At 43.2% G+C, this 8,872-nt stretch overlaps 1 protein-coding gene across 1 annotated transcript; it reads left to right on the forward strand.

The window, feature by feature from the left end:
* Positions 1 to 1,978: 1,978 nt before the first annotated feature.
* On the forward strand, positions 1,979 to 6,284 carry LOC141943844 (uncharacterized). Its single transcript, XM_074869507.1, has 2 exons — positions 1,979 to 2,040; positions 3,453 to 6,284. Exon 2 carries the CDS (start codon positions 3,459 to 3,461, stop codon positions 4,812 to 4,814), a length of 1,356 nt encoding a protein of 451 aa, XP_074725608.1. The 5' UTR covers positions 1,979 to 2,040; positions 3,453 to 3,458; the 3' UTR covers positions 4,815 to 6,284.
* Positions 6,285 to 8,872: the final 2,588 nt, after the last annotated feature.

The following is an 8,872-nucleotide window of genomic DNA, read 5'->3' on the forward strand; positions in this document are numbered from 1 at the left end:
AGGGAAGGAGAAACTACCCTGCTGCCTCAAACTGGGGCAATTTCTTCTGTGCAGCACAGGGTCTCAAGGATCTCAAGGATGAAATAGGAGGGGAATACCTCTGTCCTCCACAGTTTGTGCCTGTGACACCAAAAAGTTAATCTGAAGTCAGGCAGAAGAGCAAGTACCAGGAAAAGTGAAAGGCCATCCGCTGTTTTCATTTTGTCTGGTTGTAGCAAAGGATTTGTGCCAGGTTCTGAAATCCTTTCCCTGAACTGGCCCATCCAAGGGCAGACCGTTGTTCGTTAGAGTGTTTTAAAACTAGCAGTAGTTGCATGTTTTCTTGAATTATGAAAAAATATATGGAGAGCTCCTTTTGTATTCTTTTTTTTTTTTTTTTTTTTTTTTTGCCTGGGTTTGCATTTTGATTGGAAAAATTAAAAAAAGCCTTAGCATGTAATAGGTGTATACTTTGACATGTATGAGTATTAGACGTGTATTAGAGTATGTCTCAGTTGTAGTGCTTTAGGATAGCTTAGAAACAAGTAGTGATTTTAGGGAATGTGATGCCACCTCCACAGCTCCTGCCCATCAGCGAGAGCTGTGCATCCATAAGTAGTTTAGTACAGTCCCAGTGGCTTCTCACTGTTGGGTGTCTGCTCTTGGAGAAGTTTCTGTCTTATCTTCAGAGTGGCTGTAATGTACTACTCTGTTTCTTCAGCGTAAGAGGACACAACCTTGTAGGCCTTCCGTGGCTTTCAGGGTTCTCCGTAGTTTGCTCGCTGCTGGCACCAGCGGGTGCAGTGTGCATTGCTCTAGAGAGCCAGCTCTGCTGCGCCCAGGTGGCCAAGAAAGCCAACGGCATCCTGGCTTGTATTAGAAATAGTGTGACCAGCAGAAGTAGGATGTGATAGTCCCCCTGTACTCTGCACTGGTGAGGCCACACCTGGAGTATTGTGTCCAGTTTTGGGCACCTCAATACGAGAGAGATCTCGAGGTGCTGGAGCGAGTGCAGAGGAGGGCAACGAGGCTGGGGAAGGGCCTGGAGAATAAATCCTGTGAGGAGCCATTGAAGGAGCTGGGACTGTTTAGTGTGAGGAGGAGAAGGCTGAGGGGAGACCTCATCACTCTCTACACCTACCTGAAAGGACATTGTAGGGAGGTTGGTGCTGGTCTCTTCTCACAGGTAATTAGTGACAGAACAAGAGGGAATGGCTTGAAACTCCAACAGGGGAGGTTCACACTGGACATTAGGAAAAAATTTTTCATAGAAAGAGTGGTCAGAGAGTGGAATAGGCTGCCCAGGGAGGGGGTGGAGTCCCCATCCCTGGATGTGTTTAAGGGTCATTTAGATGAGATGTTGGGGGATGTGGTGTAGGGGAGAACTTTGTAGAGTAGGGCTGATGGTTGGACTCGATGATCCCAAGGGTCTTTTCCAACCTGAATGATTCTGTGATTCTGTGATTCTGTAATACAGATTTTCTGAGCACAAGGTGATACCACTAATAAAACATGTTGACTCCAGTATATAGGAGCATGTTGACTCCAGAATGTAGCCAGCATAGCCTGATGCAGTTACTGACCAATTTATTTTTTCTCTTGCAGCTCCAAATAAGGCCCCCAACCATTTTATTTTTTTATTTTTGCCCAGTGGACCCATTCAAAGCAGTGACACATAACAATGCACCCATCATTCCCGTTCTGGTGTGACTTTCAGATGTTGCTTCAGCTGCAGCTGTGCAAAGTGTGGCATCAGCAAGCCTGTTGCTACTGTTTTGAACGGCCTGAGTGCTAGTTTGCTGGGTGGTTGATTTCAGTGGGACTGGTCCAGCGATCAAGGTGCTTGAGAGTTCTTTGACTGGAGGAACTTGAAATGCTTTTTAAAGCACTTTATAAAGCCTGAGCTTTATAAACCAGGAAGGCATCAAATATTTGTCTTCTTGCCAAGTGCCCTCCCCTTCTGTCTCTCTCATTCTGAGGCTAAGGCTCCTCCTTCCTGGCAGGGAAGTCGAGGTCACTGAAATCAGCAGCTGCTGGGGCTCGTGTCTCGCCTCTTCCCAGGTGAGTGAGTGCTTTCTTCCTCCTTCCTGCTCTCCTTCACACAGCGGCGATGGTGCCCCACTCCCAAGGCGATGCCCCGCTCCCTGCACCCGAGGGCCGTGGTGGGAGATGTAGGGAAAACAAAGATGGCTGTTGCTCGGGCTCCTGGTCTCTCGGCTGGTGCTGGCAGCTCTGGTTAGTTTTGGTTTCAGGTCCTTGTTTGAGCTCAGCAGAGGGGAATTCCTTTCTGAGGTGGAGGAGGAGGGCGGGAAGAAGAGGAGGGTCTCGCATGCAATCAGCTGGTGAAGGGGGGAATGAGGAGGCTGGAGACTTCGAAGAACACCCTGCGCTGCTCATACAGTTCTCGGCAAGTTGCCGTGAGACTTGTTCAGGTGCTGGGCTTGCCAGCACCGAGTGAGATGAGAATATTTGGCAGTAGAAGGTCACATTTTGGCACCCCTTATTTCTTTTTGCTATCATAAAGCAAAGTTGCTTGAAATTTTGCATGCTAGATGTTTTCAGAAAAGTAATGTTTTCTAAGACTAATGGGGCCTTGGATGACACAGGGAGCGATATAGAGCTGCAGTGCCTGAGCCTTACTACACCTTGTTGGCCATGGGGAGCAGGCATCTTGCACCTTGGGTTTTGGAAAGGTCATTGTATTCTCTCCACAGCTTCTCCAGTGTGGATGGATGGACCACTTCAGAGAGACTTTCACACCAAGAACAAAAACCTCCACAGTGATTACACCTAGGTCTTATAAAGGGCTCCAAGGCAATCTGTTTGCTTCCCCCTTATCTTGCTTAGCTAAGCTGAAGTGAGGGACAGACCATCTGAGAAGGTTCAGGACACTTTCTGGTGGTCTGTGGAGAGCTGTCTGAAGAGGGCTGATGCACTTATTATAGTAGCTCGTCTTCTTGCTTCTCCATGTTGATATCCAAAGCAGTGAACTATATTCTGTGCATTCCTAATATTAAATCTCAGGTAGATAATATTGATGCTTATCACTAAGGAGCTTTGCTGTTGCAAATGCTTGAATGGAGTATATAGTTACTTATAATTACTATTGTAATTTAATTAAAATTCTAGCTAGATGAAAAAAATTTCTCCCCTGAAACAATTCCACTAGGTTAAATTGAAAGTATGAATCAGTGCTCAACAATGTGATTGAAGTTTCCAACATTGAGTCGAAGCCAGGGACTAAGTCAGATGCTTGATACCCCAACTCCCAGACTCAGAGTCTGTCACCATTATCAGTGTGTCTGTGAATTCAAAACCACAAGTGTATAGTGTAGCCTGAGAAGAGAAGCCTGGACAAGCAAGATGGTATGCCTTTGGTAGGCAGAACAGTTTGCAAAATTATGCCCTTTATTTCTATCTGTTTTTACGGAGAATGATTTCATCATTTGTGCTTTTGTGGTTTGCTTTTGCAGCAAAGAATGATGGATTTTGAAGAGGAAATTAAACCCATTTTAGATACTTGTATTAGTGAGACCAGTTCTGCATTATCTGCAAGAGCAGGAATAACAGATCTTCAAGGACCACAGGTGCTTCCTGATCTACCTGCACTGGCAGCCCATGAGACTCACCACATCTTTGTCAGTTACAGTAACATGAATTCAGCCTGGGCGAGGAACCTTATCCAGAGCCTAGAAGCCATGATTCCTAATCTGAAGGTCTGTTATCATGAGAGGGACTTTATACCAGGTAAAACAATTATTGAAAACATGGTTGAGGCCATTCAAGGAAGCCAGAAAATTGTCTTAGTCCTCAGCCCTGACTTTGTCCAGAGCAGGTGGTGCCTTCTGGAAGCCAATCTGTCTATCTTCCAAGACTGTTTAGAAAGGAAGCCAGTGATCCCCATCATGTTGGTGCCCTGTTTTGTGCCGCTGCATCTTACCCATTTGACTTATATTGACACCAGTGACATCCACTTTTTGGATAAAGTTATCAAGGTCATTTGCACTCCCAACCACGAGATGAAGAATGCTACCATGGTTCCTTATAGCCCTCCATCTCTTTACAATGGGAAATCTCTCCTAGCCCTACCTGCAGTGGATGATCAGGTTATTTCAAAATGGAGAGGAGGCACATTCAGTGAGGCACTGCCTGACCAGGTGAAAATAGTCTGTGAAGATACTGAGGTCTACAGAAAGGCCTTGCAGATGATTAATGAGGTATCATCTAGGGTATCATCACCTTGTTTTTTAGTCAGTATCTTTGAGATATCAGCTTGCCTGTTAGGAATCTTCTATTTGATGGTTGCCATCTTCTTATTTTCTTCATTAGGCCAGGACTCTGGTGACTCCTATGAAGCTTTCTTTGGCTGTATTATGGTCTTCGCAAGTTTGTCTACCTTTTCTGCTTTTGTTAATTGTGCCTACAATAACAAAATCAGATCAGCTGATGAGAAACTTCTGGAGATGTCCCAGGTTGCTGGTGAGGCCAACTCATTGCTAACAAAGTATTCCCTGCTGGTTGGCTGTGATTCCCGAGTGAAGCTCCAGTTCGTTTACATCTCCCTGGCAGGGTGCAGAAGGCACTTCTCAGAGACTTTTGGAGAGGGAAAACCCTCTGCCGAAGAGATGTTCCAGCGAGCCTTGCACTATTTCTCCTCTGATTATGCCTGTTGTGTAGCCAAGAGGCACTTCCAGTTCTCCTACTCGGGGACCACACTGGGGCACTGGGATAAAGGGCCCTGTTTTTGCCAGTTTGTTTCCCACTGTGTGGAGAAAGGGTCCTGGCACTGGAATAGTGATTATCGTCCAGATAAAAGAGGATTGGGAGGAATTTAGATGCTGGAGAGTTTATACTCTGTGCAGTTGGCAAGATAGATACAGAGTGGACATTCTTAGTCTCAGCAGTCCTTTTTCCCTTGACAAAAAGAGCTCTGGGTAACAGGAAGAAAAGGGATTCTCTTCTATTTTCACTTGACCCTCAAGGAATTTCAAGACTATAGTGTCTGTAGCCCAAATGTTTATGGTGGAAATATCAAAGGGAAAAAAGTCCTTTCTTCATTTACTGTGGGACATACATTTATACAGCCCTGAGGAGCTGCTCACAAGACAAAGGTTAGGGGAAAAAGTGTAAAATACAAAGTGGTTGAAAGTGCAGACATTCAAGCACACAACAGAGGGCTTGATAAAGGCTAAGAGAAAATGTCCACTAGAGAACTTTATTTACCCTCCATTCTAGGCTTATTTGCAGTGGAGTTAAAAAGAGGAGGTTAGGTGATTACTGTCTCTTGAGCACAGCATGTTCTTTACTACACCCCCTTTCACTAATCTTCACTGTAGGTTGTACAAAACAGGTGGGACAAGTGCTCACCTCCAAGTCTAGTCTTGACAATGTCCATAAGGAATTGCCTTGCTGTATATGAGTGCGGGGTAGGAAAGAAAAAAAGAAGAGTACTAATGAAAAGGGCAGCAGTGGGCAGAGCTGAGCAGCAGTGGAATCACTGGAGACCGGTGTGAATTCTGGAAGTTCATCCCTTCTGGTCAGTGTCTTTAGATGGATGCCATCGGTGATGCACCCCTTTCTTTCTGGCCTAGAGAGCTCCAGTGAGAACATCTGGGGAACAGCAGTGGTCTGTCTGAAGGATGAATCCCTGACTTGTCTTTTTCAGGGGGAACATTTTTAGTCCACACGGAACATTTTACAAGACTGATTTCTGGCTACATCAAGATGTTCCTTCTCTCTTCTGCACCTCAGTGACTCTCTAAACTGCAGTGGGTCATTGGTTATTTTCAGATGGTGGTTTCTGGGTATATAGAGTTACAAGAAGAGGGAAGGGGTGTTATGCAAGGGGCCTGACTTACTGTGGCAGGGAAAGAAACCTGGGACAGTTGCACTGACATACTGCTGCCACTGGGCACCACAGGTTGTGTGATTTCCCAGACCAAAATTGCTGGGTCCCAGATGTTCAATCATGTTGTTGCCACTCCTGCTGCTGGCCTGCCCAGCCCAGAAATAATACTGAGACATCTGTCTGGATAGATCTTAGCTGGAGACCTAACTGAGGTATCAGGCATATGAGGCACTTTTGTGGACAGGTGATGGATCAGGTACCAGTACCTTGTACTTACACTGCACTATTTACTTTTCTACTCTGACTGTACTTTTTTGGCTTGTTCATTTTATAGGCAACCCTTTTTAGCAATGGCTATTTAGTCAATTTTATAGTTATTCTGTCTTCAATGACTTGAGTTTCATGTACAAGAAATGCAGATACTTTAAAGTTCTTTTTATTAAATCATACCAAGATATGGAAGCTTTCAGGTTTCCCAGTTGATTGTGAACCTGCGTCAGCTGCCAGAGATCCCACCAAAGTTGCCCATGTTGATCATGGCATTGAAGATCAGGGGGCCTGTTGTGTCCCCAAAGAACTGGATTGTCAAGGTGTTTTGCCAATTGATGGGGTCAACATAAAGGGCACAGACACCAAGTTAAAAAAGATAAGCTTATTTTACTTTAGTTTAAAGCAGCAGAAAGAATAAGCAAGGTAATGTACCTGATAAAGAATAAGTAAGGTAATGCACCTGATCATTACTACATAGAGTTAGCTATAGTGATTAAGAAAGATACATCACCAATTGCCCTAATACTTTACCGTCATCCAGATCCGTGCTTCAGCTGGGGAGCCCCGTCACAGCGAAGGATCAGAGAACCGGCAATGGGGAACTCCTAGGCAGTGCGTCCACTCGTAGGTGAGGTCTCCATCTTTGCTGTGAGAGGGTTCCTACTGTTATACAGTTTAACAAATAAATCATATAAAAAAAGGGCACGAAAACTTCTGGTAGATTGGCTTCACTTCACTCGGGAGCACCCTGGCTCTGGCCAGGATCCCAGGTGCATCCGAGGAGTTCCTGTCTTCTAGGAAACCACTGGCTTAGGGTCCAAAAATATATATTCTTTATCTGTAGTTTTCAGAGGATATTACCGTGGTCATATTTCATGCTGAAATGATGCTGGTTGAGAGGTTGACTCAGAAGTCAAGTCCTAGGTTCACTCAGAAGTCAACTCTGGTTCGAGGCCTATGGTTCAACCTTTGGTTCAAGGCCTATGGTTCAGGTCTTTTTATGTCACAAGGATCAGAACTGAACAGATGACTTCTCCATTTTTTCTGTTAAATGCATGTGAATAAAAATGGCAATGATCGAATGATTTGAACAGTCAGAATTACAATCACTTTCAACTTCATTTATTGTGGGTTTGTTTCCATTCATCTTCTGATATCACAAAGACTTCCAAGAAGACTGGGAGAATGACTCCATTTCTGATGAAAAAGTAAAACACAGTATTTGCACAGTGTTTATATATAATGGAAACCTATCCAACTGCATAAATACTTAAAAAAAAAAAAAAAAAAGGCAACATTTCTTCTCCGTTTCCCTCTTCCTTTTTTTTAACCTGTGAATCATCCTTCATTAACAACTTAATGATAAAAGCTGTTTAAAAGCCAATTGCTTTTACTCAGAAAGATTTCCATAGAGCATGGTGGAAAGGGCTGGAGTGAATCAGAAGGAAGAAATGAAAAAGGAAGGGAAGAGAGGCTTGATACCCTTAGCATACTCTGTTGCCCCTGTTTTTATACAGCCAGATCAGTGTACTTTGAGATAAACTACTGCAATACATGAGTTACTGTGTAGCCTCTGAGTTCTTCAGGGTCTCATGGCCTGAAACCCTTGAGGAAAAGGTACTACATAATTGAGCCCATGAACTGGAAAGAACTCCTATTTCAGTCCAAGCTCTAGGAGAAACATGAAGAAGGCACTGCCCAGCCTCAGAAATTTTCTGGTGGAAGAGAAAAAAATAGAAGAAACTATGTTGTTGAACAGAGCAAAAATAGAACCTTCAAAGTAGCTGAAAAATCATGAAAGCTCTAATAATTATTATAGGTAAATTTCTTAGGCTGTCCTCTGCTGTGGCTTATTGGAGAAGAGCAGGAATTTATGATCTGTCTGCACAAAATTCTTTGAATAAGTATAGTTGGTTTTTACCTATGTTTCTACTCGATATGATTTTATTTTTTTTTCTAAAGTCCTGAATTCCTCTAGATTTTAGCGATTTTTTTTCAATGAAGAATACTGAATAACAATGACCATTAACTTTAGAAGTCTTAACTTTGATGTGTCTGTCAGTTTTAAAAAGACATGTGAGCAGCCCTGAAAAATGTTTATTTTCACATAAGGCACACCAAGTTGGTGGCCACAAAGGGTTCAGTGTGACTGGACGTGCTATAGCTGCTGAGAGATTTGCTGAAGTGCTGGCACCATTCACTAGCATGCCGATATGTCATGTGGAGAAGAGCTTATTTGTAGATTGCTTGTAAGGCATTTGAAACATGCTAGATCAGTAGGCAAAAGCAATTTGAATGGGTATATGGTGTTTTCTTGGCTGATCGCTATGCTCACAGAGCTGGTACAAGACTCTTTTTTTCTTATCTACTCTACTGACATACCTATATGTTTTTTTCAGTAGTTATTTATTGTTTAGCTCCTGTAATATCTGATATTGCATATACAACATAAAATGGAGACTCAAAGCACCCTGTGCTATCCTGGCTAGGCACAAATAAATACAACGTAGTTGGGTTTAGAAAACATATCCAAACATGCATGGGGCAAAATGTCTTCCATATCTATGTTTCTGGTGTACTGCAAAGAGGAGCCGAGCGCTGCCTTCATACTAAATGCAGTGTGTATATATATATATATATATATATATATGCTCTTCTTGTCTGTAAACTTCTACATTACTGAGTCACTATACCATTCATTTAAGGAGTTACGGAAATGTGTGAAGAAATCAATTCATTATTATATACTGACATCCATCCTTTTGTTTTTGAAAT

The sequence above is a fragment of the Strix uralensis genome, chromosome 5, assembly GCF_047716275.1.
Source record: "Strix uralensis isolate ZFMK-TIS-50842 chromosome 5, bStrUra1, whole genome shotgun sequence".
In the NCBI taxonomy this organism is placed as follows: Eukaryota; Metazoa; Chordata; class Aves; order Strigiformes; family Strigidae; genus Strix; species Strix uralensis.